The sequence below is a fragment of the Babylonia areolata genome, chromosome 30 (genome assembly GCF_041734735.1).
Source record: "Babylonia areolata isolate BAREFJ2019XMU chromosome 30, ASM4173473v1, whole genome shotgun sequence".
Lineage (NCBI taxonomy): Eukaryota > Metazoa > Mollusca > Gastropoda > Neogastropoda > Buccinidae > Babylonia > Babylonia areolata.
Genome location: NC_134905.1, coordinates 25,433,875 through 25,451,374, shown reverse-complemented (window position 1 = coordinate 25,451,374; position 17,500 = coordinate 25,433,875). Strand labels below are relative to the sequence as shown.

The following is a 17,500-nucleotide window of genomic DNA, read 5'->3' as shown; positions in this document are numbered from 1 at the left end:
GGGGGGGGGGGAGAGACAGACCAGACTGGGAAAAGGGTTAGAAGAAGGAAAAAAAAAGGAAGAAGAAGAAAGCAACTTGATGAATGATCAGGAGTTGTTCACTGTACAGCCTCCAGCTGAAAGAAACTATGTCGTGTTCTGGACTTGACTATACGTGTGGAGGAGTGAGGATGTGTGTTGTGTGTATGTGTGGGGGGGGGCGGAGGGGCGGAGGGGGGTCCTGGGGGGTGTATGGGGGTGGGGATGGGTTGTGGGAGGCGGGGGGGGGGGGCAGGTCTCTGATCTGACCCCTCCCCCCGTCCCCCCTACAGTTTGTTGCCTCACTGTGAACTGGGTTCCACCACAAGAGCTGAATAGTAATTCAGGTCGGTGCATTCCACACACACACCACACACACACACACACACACACATATACCACCCCGCACCTCTGAATAGTTTAGGTGAGTGGCCTGAGTGCAGACAGCTGTGAAGTATTCACAGGGATGGGGGTTCGGGGGTTGGGGTGGGGGGAGGGGGCTGAAGAAAGTGAGATGGGGGGAGGGGGACAGGGGAGGATGTGTGGGACATATGGGGGCATTGGGATGGGGGGCTGGGGTGGGGGGAGGGGGTGAAGAAAGTGAGATGGGGGGAGGGGGACAGGGGAGGATGTGTGGGACATATGGGGGCATTGGGGTGGGGGGCTGGGGTGGGGGGAGGGGGTGAAGAAAGTGGGATGTGGGGAGGGGGACAGGGGAGGATGTGTGGGACATATGGGGGCATTGGGGTGGGGGGCTGGAGTGGGGGGAGGGGGTGAAGAAAGTGGGATGTGGGGAGGGGGACAGGGGAGGATGTGTGGGACATATGGGGGCATTGGGGTGGGGGGGCTGGGGTGGGGGGAGGGGGTGAAGAAAGTGGGATGGGGGGTGGGGGACAGGGGAGGATGTGTGGGACATATGGGGGCATTGGGGTGGGGGGCTGGGGTGGGGGGCTGAAGAAAGTGGGATGGGGGGGGGAGAGACAGGGGAGGATGTTGGAGGTGTGTGGGTGGGGTTTTGGGGGGGATGGGTAGGCATCTGAATCATCTTGATAGTCCGAGTAATCTACCGAAAGAGGTTGGTTAATTTGATTAATTAATGTACTGTTGCTGTCAGTTGCTGCTACAACTGCTACGGCTTCTGTCGCGACTACTGCATGCTACTACCGCTGCTGCTAGGACTACTTCTATTGTTGCTACAGCTATACGTACTGCTGCTTCTGCTACAACAGCAACTACTACTACTACTGGTGCTATTTCTTCTGCTGCTGCTTCTGCTCTATACTATTTCTATTAGTGTTGTTGCTGCTGCAGCTACAACAACTGCTAGTACTGCTGCCAGGCTATTGCCGCTGCTGCTGCTATATATATATCTATATATATATATATATATATATATATATATATATATATATATATATATATATATATGCACACACACCTTTTTACCACACCCACCTTCACTCAGTTGCGGTAAAGAGAGGTACTAACACCCGCGTCAACATTCATAATGGAACAACACAGCCACTCCCCCCCCACTCCACTCCCCCTCCCCCCCTCACCCTCACACACACCTCCAAGAAACTGATTACTCATCCCAGCACTGAAGCCAGTGCAAAGGCAGGTCTGAAAATAGCATGCAGTTTCCGCGGCAACCAGGCCGATATCCACTTGGCAGCACACTGACTGTACCGGCCTCAGAGGGAGGTCAGACATTTCAGTCTCCGCCTGGCAGAAATCAGGTGGACGTGGAAACAGTACCGTCTTTTTTTCCTTTTTTTCTTTTTTTTGTTGTCCTTTTTGACTCACTTGTGTAAACACAGTGAGTCTGTGTTTTAACCCGGTGTTCGGTTGTGTGTGTGTGTGTGTGTCCGTGTGTCTGTGTGTCCGTGGTAAACTTTAACATTGACATTTTCTCTGCAAATACTTTGTCAGTTGGCACCAAATTTGGCATAAAAATAGGAAAAATTCAGTTCTTTCCAGTCATCTTGCTTAAAACAATATTGCACCTCTGGGATGGACACAAAAAAATTAAAAAAAAGAAGCCTAATTATATGCAAACTGCATTTACTGTTATATTTATATTTTTTGTATTCTCTAAACTTGGCACTCTGACCTCTTATTCTGACACAACAAGAGGAGTCATTATTATCATTTTTTGTTCAAACAGGAAATTCTTTTGCTAAGCATGGAATTTTTATTTATTTTGCAAACGTTTTAGTGCAGATAGTAAAAAAGGGAAATTACTCTGTAATTAATGCTAGGGGACTTAATTTTGCTCTTCTTTGTACTATGTGAGGTTCAGACAGTAAGCGAAAGAAAATAAGGAACCATGTCTTCACCACGGCATACTCGGCAGACACACACACACACACACACACACACACACACACACACACACACACACACGTCATTCGGATGAAACCACAAACTGAGGTCCCGTGTGTAGCATGCACGCACTTAGCGAACGTAAAAGAACCCACGGCAGCGAAAAGGTTGTCACCCAGTTCGACAGGAAGACACCTTGCAGAACGACCCTTTCAGGCAGAAAGAAATGCACGGGTGCCACGTGCTCTCCCTGGGGAGAACAGCCACCATTGCCCACAGAGATGTCTGTCGTGACACAAATGTAATACAGTACAATATACAGAACAGTACAATACAAATCAGTGCAGTACAGTACAACGCAGTACAGTACAATACAAATCAGTGCAGTACAATACAAATCAGTGCAGTACAATACAAATCAGTGCAGTACAATACAAATCAGTACAGTACAATACAAATCAGTACAGTACAATACAAATCAGTGCAGTACAATACAAATCAGTGCAGTACAATACATATCAGTGCAGTACAATACAAATCAGTGCAGTACAATACAAATCAGTGCAGTACAATACAAATCAGTGCAGTACAATACAAATCAGTGCAGTACAATACAAATCAGTGCAGTACAATACAAATCAGTGCAGTACAATACAAATCAGTACAGTACAATACAAATCAGTACAGTACAATACAAATCAATATAGTACAATACAAATCAGTACAGTACAATACAAATCAGTACAGTACAATACAAATCAGTGCAGTACAATACAAATCAGTGCAGTACAATACAATACAAATCAGTGCAGTACAATACAAATCAGTACAGTACAATACAAATCAGTGCAGTACAATACAAATCAGTGCAGTACAATACAAATCAGTACAGTACAGTACAAATCAGTGCAGTACAATACAAATCAGTGCAGTACAATACATATCAGTGCAGTACAATACAAATCAGTACAGTACAATACAAATCAGTGCAGTACAATACAAATCAGTGCAGTACAATACAAATCAGTACAGTACAGTACAAATCAGTGCAGTACAATACAAATCAGTGCAGTACAATACATATCAGTGCAGTACAATACAAATCAGTACAGTACAATACAAATCAGTGCAGTACAATACAAATCAGTGCAGTACAATACAAATCAGTGCAGTACAATACAAATCAGTACAGTACAATACAAATCAGTGCAGTACAATACAAATCAGTACAGTACAATACAAATCAGTGCAGTACAATACAAATCAGTGCAGTACAATACAAATCAGTACAGTACAATACAAATCAGTGCAGTACAATACAAATCAGTACAGTACAATACAAATCAGTGCAGTACAATACAAATCAGTGCAGTACAATACAAATCAGTGCAGTACAATACAACGAAGTGCAGTACAATACAAATCAGTGCAGTACAACGCAGTGCAATGCAATACAAAACAATGCGCTCACACACATTAACACACTCACACTCACACGGCTCACAATCACTCACACAATCACTGTCTGTCTGTATGTATGTATGTATGTATATATCTCTGTTTCTCAAACATGCGTGTTAACACACACGCACGCACGCACGCATGTACGCACGCACACACATACGCGCGCGCGGCGCCACACATACACACACACTCTCCCCCCCCCCCCCCTCTCTCTCTCTCTCGCACACTCTAACGAACTGAAAAAAAAAACATCCAAAAAGCTGAAGTTCAAAACGTAGAGAAGCAAACAGGCAGATGCCGTCACCCCACAACTGTTTGTGAAACGCAAAGCATTCGCCAGACGTTATCCACAGCAACAACACGGTATTGTTCTGCCCACTTCACCTCCCTCCACCCCTCCCTCCTTCCATCTTTCCTTCCCTCCCCCCTCCACCCCTCCAGTGTTCTCTGGCACTACACACAGGGCACATGTGTGCCTGCTCTCTTTTTGGACTGATAATGTGGTATTAAATGCCCGTGTGTCTGTCTGACCTGGGGACTTATCATGTGGTATTAAATGTCTGTGTGTCTGTCTGACTTGGGGACTTATCATGTGGTATTAAATGTCTGTGTGTCTGTATGACTGGGGACTTATCATGTGGTATAAAATGTCTGTGTGTCTGTCTGACCTGGGGACTTATCATGTGGTATTAAATGTCTGTGTGTCTGTCTGACCTGGGGACTTATCATGTGGTATTAAATGTCTGTGTGTCTGTATGACCTGGGGACTTATCATGTGGTATTAAATGTCTGTGTGTCTGTCTGACTTGGGGACTTATCATGTGGTATTAAATGTCTGTGTGTCTGTATGACCTGGGGACTTATCATGTGGTATTAAATGTCTGTGTGTCTGTCTGACCTGGGGACTTATCATGTGGTATTAAATGTCTGTGTGTCTGTATGACTGGGGACTTATCATGTGGTATTAAATGTCTGTGTGTCTGTCTGACTTGGGGACTTATCATGTGGTATTAAATGTCTGTGTGTCTGTATGACTGGGGACTTATCATGTGGTATTAAATGTCTGTGTGTCTGTCTGACTTGGGGACTTATCATGTGGTATTAAATGTCTGTGTGTCTGTCTGACCTGGGGACTTATCATGTGGTATTAAATGTCTGTGTGTCTGTATGACTGGGGACTTATCATGTGGTATTAAATGTCTGTGTGTCTGTCTGACTTGGGGACTTATCATGTGGTATTAAATGTCTGTGTGTCTGTATGACTGGGGACTTATCATGTGGTATTAAATGTCTGTGTGTCTGTCTGACTTGGGGACTTATCATGTGGTATTAAATGTCTGTGTGTCTGTCTGACCTGGGGACTTATCATGTGGTATTAAATGTCTGTGTGTCTGTATGACTGGGGACTTATCATGTGGTATTAAATGTCTGTGTGTCTGTCTGACTTGGGGACTTATCATGTGCTATTAAATGTCTGTGTGTCTGTCTGACTTGGGGACTTATCATGTGGTATTAAATGTCTGTGTGTCTGTATGACCTGGGGACTTATCATGTGGTATTAAATGTCTGTGTGTCTGTCTGACTTGGGGACTTATCATGTGGTATTAAATGTCTGTGTGTCTGTATGACTGGGGACTTATCATGTGGTATTAAATGTCTGTGTGTCTGTCTGACCTGGGGACTTATCATGTGGTATTAAATGTCTGTGTGTCTGTCTGACCTGGGGACTTATCATGTGGTATTAAATGTCTGTGTGTCTGTCTGACTTGGGGACTTATCATGTGGTATTAAATGTCTGTGTGTCTGTCTGACCTGGGGACTTATCATGTGGTATTAAATGTCTGTGTGTCTGTCTGACCTGGGGACTGATCATGTGGTATTAAATGTCTGTGTGTCTGTCTGACCTGGGGACTTATCATGTGGTATTAAATGTCTGTGTGTCTGTCTGACTGGGGACATCATGTGGTATTAAATGTCTGTGTGTCTGTATGACTGGGGACTTATCATGTGGTATTAAATGTCTGTGTGTCTGTCTGACCTGGGGACTTATCATGTGGTATTAAATGTCTGTGTGTCTGTATGACTGGGGACATCATGTGGTATTAAATGTCTGTGTGTCTGTATGACTGGGGACTTATCATGTGGTATTAAATGTCTGTGTGTCTGTCTGACCTGTGACTCATCATGTGCTATTAAATGCACACATGTCTGTCAGAATATACACTGATCATGTGGTATTAAATACCCACTTGTCTGTCAAACATTAGAGACAGGAGTTTTTGCAAGGCTGTGTGATTCTAGTCTGATGTAAGGTAGCACAGTGTGTTCTGTGTCTTGAAATGAAAGAGAGCTAGAGACAGAGAGAGAGAGAGAGAGAGAGAGAGAGAAGGCAGGCAGCGATCAGTGTTGTATAAGGAGAGAGAGAGAGAGAGAGAGAGAGAGAGATATCATCCACGTGGCAAACGCTGATGGGCGCATGAACTAGGTTGTAATAAAGTCATCACGTGACGATCATGTGACCAGAATGGTGATGACCACGGTAATGATGACGGTATTACAATGGTTACCCAACAGCATGCGACGTACATAATAAAGTCAGATGCCTCAGAGAATGATAAAAGAGATAATGAGATAAAAGAGATAATGAGAATGATAAAGGGGATGATGATGTCCTCAACAGAGACACTGATGATGATGGTATTTTGTGATGTTGGCATTCTGGACAAAGATGATGACAAAGATGGTGGTGGTGAAACACTGGGCAAAGATGATGACAAAGATGGTGGTGGTGAAACACTGGGCAAAGATGATGACAAAGATGGTGGTGTTGTGTTTCAGATATCAGCCAGTGTCCAGGCTTGGTGGAAATCACGAAAGCCACGCCCAACTGGAAACGAGAAATGATCGAGAAGAAAAACAGAGACAAAATAGAGGAATACGTTGTATGTGTTGTTCTTTTCGATTGGTTTTGTTGTATGTATAGTCCTTTTCTATTGGTCAGTGTATGTGATGACCTTTCCTATTGGTCGTTTGTATGTATAGCTTTTCTATTGGTCTTTGTATGTGATGGCTATTTCTGTTGGTCTTTTAGATGTGTAGTCCTTTTCTATTGGTCTTTGTATGTGATGACCTTTCCTGTTGGTCGTTTATATGTGTGGCTTTTCTGTTGGTCTTTGTATGTGATGGCTGTTTCTCTAGGTCTTTTGGATGTATAGTCCTTTTCTGTTGGTCTATTGTATGTATGCGCCTTTTCTATTGGTCTGTTATATGTATAGGCCTTTTCTATTGGTCTGTTATATGTATAGGCCTTTCCGATTGGTTTGTTATATGTATAGGCCTTTTCAATTGGTTTGTTATATGTATCGGCCTTTTCTGTTGGTCTGTTATATGTATAGGCCTTTCCGATTGGTTTGTTATATGTATAGGCCTTTTCAATTGGTTTGTTATATGTATCGGCCTTTTCTATTGGTCTGTTATATGTATCGGCCTTTTCTGTTGGTCTTTTGTATGTCTGTTCTATTGGTCCCTGTATTTAATGGTATTTTTCTGCAGGTCTGTTGTATGTATAATTATGACTTTTCTGTTGGTTACTGTGTGTGTAGTCCTTTCCTTTTCTATTGGTGTTTTGTATGGTCATTTTCTGTTGGTCATTGTATGTAATGGCCTTTTCTGTTGGTCATTGTTGTGTAGTGTGTGTGTTTGTGTTTCATCTGTGCTCGTGTGTGTGTGTGCGTGTGTGTGTGTGTGTGTGTGTGTGTGTGTGTGTGTGTGTGTGTGTGTAGACAGGTACATGTTTGATGAAGACGAGTGATGTGTGTGTGTGTGTGTGTGTGTGTGTGTGTGTGTGTGTGAATGAAGACAGGTACATGTTTGATGAAGACGAGTGATGTGTGTGTGTGTGTGTGTGTGTGTGTGAAGACAGGTACATGTTTGATGAAGACGAGTGATATGTGTGTGTGTGTGTGTGTGTGTGTGTGTGTGTGAAGACAGGTACATGTTTGATGAAGACGAGTGATATGTGTGTGTGTGTGTGTGTGTGTGTGTGAAGACAGGTACATGTTTGACGAAGACGAGTGATATGTGTGTGTGTGTGTGTGTGTGAAAAGACAGGTACATGTTTGACGAAGACGAGTGATATGTGTGTGTGTGTGTGTGTGTGTGTGTGTGTGTGTGTGTGTGTGTGAAGACAGGTACATGTTTGACGAAGAAGAGTGATGTGTGTGTGTGTGTGTGTGAATGAAGACAGGTACACGTTTGATGAAGACGAGTGATGTGTGTGTGTGTGTGTGTGTGTGTGTGTGTGTGTGTGTGTGAATGAAGACAGGTACATGTTTGACGAAGACGAGTGATATGTGTGTGTGTGTGTGTGTGTGTGAAGACAGGTACATGTTTGACGAAGACGAGTGATATGTGTGTGTGTGTGTGTGTGTGAAGACAGGTACATGTTTGACGAAGACGAGTGATGTGTGTGTGTGTGTGTGTGTGTGTGTGTGAAGACAGGTACATGTTTGACGAAGACGAGTGATATGTGTGTGTGTGTGTGTGTGTGTGAAGACAGGTACATGTTTGACGAAGACGAGTGATATGTGTGTGTGTGTGTGTGTGTGTGTGTGTGTGTGTGTGTGTGTGTGAATGAAGACAGGTACATGTTTGATGAAGACGAGTGATATGTGTGTGTGTGTGTGTGTGTGTGTGTGTGTGTGTGTGAAGACAGGTACATGTTTGACGAAGACGAGTGATATGTGTGTGTGTGTGTGTGTGTGAAGACAGGTACATGTTTGACGAAGACGAGTGATATGTGTGTGTGTGTGTGTGTGTGTGAAGACAGGTACATGTTTGACGAAGACGAGTGATATGTGTGTGTGTGTGTGTGTCTGTGTGTGTGAAGACAGGTACATGTTTGACGAAGACGAGTGATGTGTGTGCAGAAACAAATCCTGAAGGAGAGGGAGCAAGAAGCCAAATGGAAAAATGTACCAGAGTGGAAGCGGGCTTTGCTGATGAAGAAGGATCAGGAGGTACACAAGGGCAATTAGCCAACATGATTATGCACTCACACTCGCAAGCACATGCACGTGCATGCACACACACATGCACGCATGCATTCACGCACACACGCATGCACACACACGCACACACACACACACACACAAACACGCACGCACGCACACACGCTCACAATCAAAACACACACACACACACACACACACTCACAGAAAATGCATTATAGTATAACGACAGTACAACACGACACGACACGACACGACACGACACGACACGACACGACGTAATTGTTGCACGTCCATTTGTCCACCCTCCAGGATCAAGCAGCGGCCCTGGCAGCGATGAACATCTCCCCGGACAAGAAAGCCCCCCCTCCACCCCCGAAGGGCGAAGCCCCCCCGCCCCCCATGCCCAAGCCCAAGGGAGACATCGTGCCGGCCGCCCTCAGCATAGACCCAGCCGAGCTGGAGAGCATGCCTCCCTGGAAGCGGGAACTACTGTTCAAGCGGGAGAAGGTACCCATCACCTTCTCCAATGAGTTCAACCCCGATGAGGATGAGGAGGAAGGGGAGCAACCCAACCAGAGCTGATGGGATTTTTTTTTCTTTTTTGCTTTCCCCTTATTGCTCTTCACTCTTTCAGCCAGTGGAGGAAGACAACGTTTCTGTGGGTGTGGGTGTCGGTAATGCACACACACACACACAAACACCAAACTCAACAGCTTCTGGCTGGGTTTTTTTTTCTTTTCTTTTTCTTTCCTGTTTTCCAGGAAGAGTTTCTTTCTTTTGGACTTCGAGTGAATCAAGACAAGTATTATTATCTGCATGTTTATGTGTGTAGGATTTTTTTTTATGAAAGCTTTGGCTGCAATGATGATTATTTTTGGGTCTTGAAAATCAAATACACCTTTTTGGGGGAGGGGCCTGGGGGGTTGTGGTCATGTTCGCGACTTTTCTTTCTGTAATTTTATGACCAGACAGTAACGTTTTGTGAGAAATAAAGTGTTGTATCTGGTATTTTGGCTTTTGTATTGACTGTTGTTGTTTTTTTTCCAGAAACACCCAGATGGACACGATTCAGATACGTACCCAGCTTTTTAAAGAAAATAATCAACATGTATGCTTAAATTAACATTAATGGATGTATTCATCTGTGTCCAGTGTACATGTTACTTCAAGTATTGGGGGAATCTTGAGAAAGATTAAACAAAAATGAAGCAAAACATCGCAGTCATGATGGTAACAAATTACAAGTATTATAAGAATGGTAACAAAAGGTTACAAATGTTAGCACATTTATGATGATTACAAATGACAAGTATAAGAATAATGATAACAGATTACAAAATGTTAGCAAGTTGGCTAGAATGAAAATAGAAAATATGTGTCAAATTGGAGATGAACAGAAATTCCTTCTCTTTTCTTTTCTTCTTTTCGTTTGGGTGTTATTTGTTTGTTTATGGAGAATTTAGTCACTGTTGTTATTAGTATCTGCAAAAGTTCATGTGATTAAAAGCAAGTGTCTGGGGTTTTATTCCTTTATATTCTGTTTTCTGTAGTCTTCCTTTGCATTGACAATCTGGCACACTATTCTTTTTTTTCTTTTCTTTTAATCATTGAGATGCAATTGTTAAAACATTAAGTGAGAACATTATGCATTCATCTGTTATTGTTAAGTTTTAGCAAATTGTTTCTGCGTTGAAAGTGGGAGGGGGGGCTAGGGGTAGGAGAACGGAAGCATATAGGGCTGATTGATCACCATCAGTATGGTGACAAGTTCCTGTAGATGTCTTATAGAAACAGGTATGGTGATGAGAAGAAGGTGACATAATGTGGAATAACTGAAGTCACAATTCCCTTCCATGGAACAAGACAGGTGATCAGCTTTTGCTGTCATTAATAAACCTTGTCGCCCTGTGACTAACGGTTCAAGATTACTGCAATGTTCCCAAGAACTGTGGCTTCCAATGCGATGGAGAGAGAAGATGTGCAACAATGTATATAGTTAATTTATCACCCATGTCATAACAGGCAGGCATCGCTCATTGTATGTCCCATTTTGTTTCCATGTTCTCATATTTATCTCCAGGTGAGATTATTGGACATCTGCTTGCAGTTTAACGTCCATGTGTGTGTTTTGTGCCTGCTTTGTTAGGTTGACAGTGTAATCTGGTGGAATCACACTTTGGTTAGGTTGACAGTGTAATCTGATGGAATCACACTTTGAATGGATTTTTTTTTTTTACGTTTGACTTGAGGTGGGGTTGTTTTTTTTTTGTTTTTTTTTTTACAAATTATTATTTGAATGGAGTAGGAAGATATGCACGTTGGAAAAAGACCCAAGGTAGTACACACACCAGTTTGACACCTTGTAAAGTGATTTCTGGACTTTTTTTTTTTGAACGAATAAGACAATCGAAGAAGACCACTTTACTTTTTTTGATGGTGGCGTCTTTTTTGTGGGGAGGGATATTGGGGACAGGGTGGGGTTTGGTGTGTTACTTTGCCTATTATTGCTTATTTGCACCTGTTCATTATTTACAGCCGTCATGTTGTATGTGCATGCCAAACATGTGGACCGCACCTAGCGTCAGTGCGTTTCCTTTGGAAACGGCTTTGCTTCACATTGTTTTAGCTGCGTGTGAAACTCCAGCACACGGTGCTCAAAGCTGTGTCCAAGGTTTGCGCTTACATTGGGTTGGCTGAATTCAGTCAGCTTTGTCAGCTGGGATCAGTCGTGCACTGCCAGACACACAGTACGCTGCACACTTTGGAAAGGCACTGAAGCGATTCGTTCTGAGTGGCTAAGTATAATACCTGTTGGCAAATTGAATGGGAGACCAGTTATTAAAAAAAATTCTGAATGGCTTAATATAATATCTGTTGGCAAAATGAGCTGATTGAAGGGAAGCCCAATTATTGCAGAAGTGTTCTGAGTGGCTAAGTATAATATCTGTTGGCAAAATGAGCTGATTGAAGGGAAGAAGGCTGGTTATGACAGAGGCGTAAAGCACTCTACCTGTAGGGGTACTGAAGCACTCTACCTATAGGGGTACTGAAGCACTCTACCTATAGGGGTACTGAAGCACTCTACCTGTAGGGGTACTGAAGCACTCTACCTATAGGGGTACTGAAGCACTTTACCTATAGGGGTACTAAAGCACTCTACTGTAGGGGTACTGAGAAGTTTTACAGCATGGATCTGTGAAATCCTGTCATACCATTCACTTTTTCATCTCTCCTGTGTGACCACCTGGAAAAGTTGTCCTTTTGTTTTTAACTGAGCCCTTACGTTGATAGCATTAGTGCTGCCGGACGTGAGATTACGCAACCTTACGACAGCATCATGATTTGCTTGTCTGTTTAGGAAACGAACACAGTGAAGTGTGCCAATTAAGGTTTTGATTGTTTCTGGAAGTCTGGAATGAAGAAGCTGGTATGACAAAGGGAGTCTGTGAAAAACTTATCTCTGTCTGACTGATTAATGAATACATGATCACCCCGAAAACGGAGTATGGCTGCCTACATCGTGGGGACAAACATGGTCATTCATGTAAAAGCCCACTGGTGTACATACGAGTGAACGTGGGGGTTGCGGCCCATGAACGAAGAAGAAGAAGAAGAGAATACATGATTTTTTTGTGAAAAGACAGATTTTATTTTTACTTTTCATGTGCACAGATAAAATGCATGAAATTTTTATGATTCTTAATGACAAAACATTAATGCAGATGATCGTATTTTAATCCAGCCTAAAAACTACATGTTTGAATAGGCTTCAAATGAGCTACCAGACATGTTTTTATTTCTTCAACTTCCTGTCTGTGGGGCTGACTTGGTTTGACTGTGTGTGTGGTACATGTGAACAACTGTGGTGCAGAATGATTGTACAGGTAGCTGACACGGCTCTGAACTGAAACATGGAATCCTGTGACACTTGTGTCCCTTTGACAGTTTTCCTGTTTTGTTTATCAGGCAGATTACATACCCTTTGTCTTGATAAGTGAGTCATGGCTCTGAACTGAAACATGGAATCCTGTGACACTTGTGTCCCTTTGACAGTTCTTTTATTTTGTTTATCAGGCAGAATATGTACTCTTTGTCTTGATAAGTGAGTCACGGCTCTGAACTGAAACATGGAATCCTGTGACAGTTGTGTCCCTTTGACAGTTCCTCCATTTTGTTTATCAGGCAGAGTATGTACTCTTTGTCTTGATAAGTGAGTGTGTCCATAGGTATTCCATCATTTCCACTTGTCTTCTGCCCAGTGTTTTAAGTCATTGTGTTTACTGTGTTGTATGTCAGTATGTCAGGCCAAAATTCAGCTGTGCCCACTGTTTTCCCACTTCACTTAAAACAGTTGTGAAACACACACACACACACACACACACACACACACACACACACACACACACTTTTTTCTTTTTTTTTCCCCGGGAAATTGGTTTGGAGTGAGTAGGTGGTGAGGTGGAGTAAATTCTCCTAGCTGTATAAAAATCACATCTTGCCAAAATAAAATAAAAAAGAATTTGTCATCATCCCAATTTACCACTTTTGTGTGTGCAATTTTATGCTGTTTGTATAAATTTAAACATTATGTTAAACAGTGATCACTAACAATTTTTACTGTTGTTTGTGTTTAAATATCGTTGTGTTAAACAATGATCAGTAACAATTTTATGCTGTTTGTATATGAACATCAAGTAAAACAATGATCACTAACAATTTTATATTGATGCCAACAAACGATTATAAAGCTTATGAACATCTGCCTGTTTTGAATCTACACAGATTGTTTGAATAGATTTATAGAATAAAAGTAAAAAGAAACATCTTGTAATTAGGTGTTTTAAAGCAATACTTGATTGAACAAAGCAGTCTTTATTGTAACCAGCGTGTATATTGTCATGTTTCCAGAATATTGAGAAGCACTGCATTCTCTCTATTAAGATAAGTAGTGCACTTGCAGGTGATAATGTTGGTTTTCTGCTATTACAAAATGCCGTTTGTTTTTCTTCTTCACTCATAATATTTGTACTGCAAAGTTTTATTCACTATATTTGTAATTTGCATGTAAACCAAATACATTAATTCAGCTCATAATGCGACAGTCTATGAAGATTCTGGCAAGTTAAAGTTGGCAAAACAAATCAATTCTGTTTTTAGAGAAAGAACATCTTTAATTCATAGACTCCATTTTTTCTAATCTGAGATCAATGTCTGAGCAAAGATGGACTTCCATGAATAATAATACATGCATATGATGCATTTTATTTTTTCTGTATGAATTTGATCTGGCATTGATCTGTGTGTGTGTGTGTGTGTGTTTACAAAAAAGGAGTGTAAAATTATTGATAACTTTAAGTGTGCACTCAGATGTGTAATCATGTACATTACAAAATTTCACAAAACATCAGTAATGATTATCATCCACTGTTTGAATTTAACACATGCACAAAAAAAATTGTCTGCACATTCAGACATGTTAACTTCATTTGTGTGAATGTCTGTGTGCACACACATTTTTAGATGTACTGCTGCATACATGCACATGTGCACTCACATACTCTTGTCTTACACACAGTGTATAATTGCATATGTTAGTGTGTGTGAAAGTTCAGTTGTGTGTGCGCGCATGCGCGCAAACACACACACACACACACACACACACAAAGATTGTGTATTGCAGACATTTTTATAAATACAATTTCTCTTTTATGATAATTTCTGTACAATGGACAGGTATTTTTCACTGTAAAGAGAGATTTGAATCATGGTAAGGATTGATAATTCTGTGTACATAGTATTATTTCTATTGAATAAAGAGCCTGCATAAAAAACATAGTAAAAGATGCCAAATGTGTTAATTTTCACCTGTTTAAAATCTTAAGTACCTTTTAAGTAAATTACATTCAAATGAAACTTCTAATGAAAAATTGCGAAGTGTGATTCACATATTGGTTTTCTGCCCAAGAATATCTTCTTTTTTTTTCTAAGATACCCAGATTTTTTTTTTTTTTTCACCTTTTTAAAAAATTATTCTTTTAATTGTCACTTTTAACTGGGATGGCTTTTAAAGGAGTTTGGACACATTATACTGTGTTGGGTTTTTTTTCTCCAGCATATTCAGCATGCTGTGTGTTGAGTTTGTCATGTGCTTGCTAATTGTTTGCTTGCTGATCGCTTGATAGTGTACTTTGATGTCTCCCCCCTCCACCATCTCTCCCCTACCAACACCCCATTCCCCACTCTGCCTGGGATGCAGGGTTGCTACTGTTGCAGTTTACTTATCTTTCACCACAGCTTTTCTTGGATCACAGCCTGTGAGAGATGACATTTCTCTGCTTTTTGTGTGTGTGTGTGTGTTTTGTTTTGTTTTTTTGTCGGTCAGTTACGGCAGTTAAGTTCCAAGTTTCTGCTGTGAATGAAAAATTAGAATGAATAATGGAAGAACCTTGACAGAACTGGTGACATGTTGGACTCTTGATCCAGTGTTATTGATCAGAGTTGGAGGCCCTGTAGCAGAGATGGAGGCCCTGTTGCAGAGCTGGAGGCCCTGTAGCAGAGTTGGAGGCCTTGTAGCAAGAGCTGGAGGTCCTGTAGCAGAGTTGGAGGCCCTGTAGCAGAGTTGGAGGCCCTGTAGCAGAGTTGGAGGCCCTGCAGCAGCAAAGTGAAATGTTGGACTCTTGATCCAGTGTCAGTGATCAGAGTTGAAGGCCCTGTCGTAGCAAGGTTCTGTGTGTGTTGCTGAGGAAAGGGGCTTTACTCCTGTTTTCCTCCAGCTTGTTCCAGGAAGGTACGTGATGTACGTGAATTCTTTGTCCAGCTTGCATACCACAACAAACTACATATAGACCCGTAACACACATTTATTCAGCACGTGTTTTGGGCAGAACAGAACAGAACATTTCAGTTACACTCAGTGAGTACAACGCCATTTGTAAAGCCAGTCATGTCAGTTCAGGAAAAGATAACTGTTAACAGTTTCGGTTAACCCTAACAGATCTCCTGCAGATTCCTAAACACCTGGCTGGGGCCGGGAAGGTTGAAACAGCGGAAAGAGAGGACTGGGCCGCGCTGTTGTTTTTCACCCCGAGTCCTAGACACAGTGGATAAGATTTTATTAATTCTCTGCCTCTGATACCGTACAAAGTCCATGGAACCTTCATGAAAATGACAAATAAAAGCAGAAGGATGAAAAAAAAAACAACAAAAAACCACCAACAAGAAACAAGTGGAAGTTATTCAGTGCAACCTCCGGCCTCCACCCTCAAATCACCCTCAAATTATTTCAGTTTTCAGGATTTTAAGGGGGGTTTCCATGTACGTGTTTGTTTGTTTTTTGTCGGTGAATGTTCAGCAAGAGAGTGTGATTGGAAAGGACTTTTTTGGTCAGTCTGTGATTGTTGTTCCTTGGAGTTGTTTCAGTTCTTTTGTGATGTTGTTCCTTGGAGTTGTTTGAGTTCTTTTGTGATGTTGTTCCTTGGAGTTGTTTCAGTTCTTTTGTGATGTTGTTCCTTGGATTTGTTTCAGTTCTTTTGTGATGTTGTTCCTTGGAGTTGTTTGACTGAGTTCTTTTGTGATGTAGCTTGGTTGGCCCGCTTGTATAGTTGTTGATTGTGGGTTGGTTTGTGGAGAGAGTGCAAAGAGGGAGAGTGGTCCACCCCTTGGTGTACACCCTGACTGAAAAACGTCATGTCATAGAATGACCCCCACCACTGAACAACGCCCAGGAATATTTGTATGTGTGTGTGTGGATCAGTACTGACATAGTAACACCCCACGTCAGTACAATGTTATGACATCATCACAAATGACCTAATGAAAGCGACAATACTTTCAGAAACAAAGTACCCCCTGCCCCCATCCTACACTCCAGTTCATCTCCAGCAGACATGGTAAGAGGAACGAACAACAAGGCTCACGTTTCACGCCAAACTCAACAGTTCACTCAAAGCCATGGACATTCGTTATATGACTGGAGGATTGTTGTGCAGCAAACAGTTGCTTTCACCTACAGCACACAACAATTACCGCCATTGTATTTGGCTGAATGCTGTGAATTAAAAAATGATGATGATGATGATAAAACAAAAACCACAAAACCCAAAACGTGTCTTTGACAGCCCCACCATACCACACAGGGCTTGTTTTCCCATTCTTTATTGCTGCTTACAGCACAGCGGATCATGGAAACCATGTCTGTCCGTATCCATCTTACAGCACAGCGGATCATGGAAACCATGTCTGTCCGTATCCATCTTACAGCACAGCGGATCATGGAAACCATGTCTGTCTGTCTTCATAATCAAATGAAAAACAAAAACAGACTGACACTGTGTAATCTATGATAAATATCACATTGATGATTGTCAAGTGTATGATGAAATGTTTTCCTAACTTGAAAGGGGCTGTATAATGGTGGTTGGCTCTCCGACAGGGCGGTCTGAATTGAACTCTAGAGAATCCGTATTGCTGATGTCCCATCAGATTGCATCGACCTTTAGAGAGATTTTATTTTCTCGATTCCCAGGAGAATTCTTCTTCACACAAAGAAAGTGATGATTCTCCGCTTGAAGGATTGATAATGATGGAATCAATTATTTATGACTTTGGGGGGTCATTCAAGATAAAGATGGAATCAGTTATTTATGACTTTGTTAGTCACTCAAGATAATGATGAAATCAAT

At 41.9% G+C, this 17,500-nt stretch overlaps 1 protein-coding gene across 5 annotated transcripts in view; it reads left to right on the top strand.

Moving 5' to 3' along the window:
* LOC143275354 (uncharacterized) overlaps nucleotides 1–17,500 on the top strand; it is a 115,720-nt gene that overhangs the window by 95,716 nt on the left and 2,504 nt on the right. For 4 of the 5 annotated variants that reach the window (XM_076579405.1, XM_076579407.1, XM_076579404.1 and 1 more), the window contains 3 exons: nucleotides 6,646–6,749; nucleotides 8,736–8,825; nucleotides 9,129–17,500. The exon at nucleotides 9,129–17,500 is cut by the window's right edge and continues 2,504 nt beyond it. In XM_076579405.1, the coding sequence (XP_076435520.1) occupies nucleotides 6,646–6,749; nucleotides 8,736–8,825; nucleotides 9,129–9,401 (467 nt within the window). In that variant the 3' untranslated portion in view covers nucleotides 9,402–17,500. The remainder of the gene's footprint in view (nucleotides 1–6,645; nucleotides 6,750–8,735; nucleotides 8,826–9,128) is intronic. The other variant, XR_013053424.1, reaches the window with a different exon arrangement.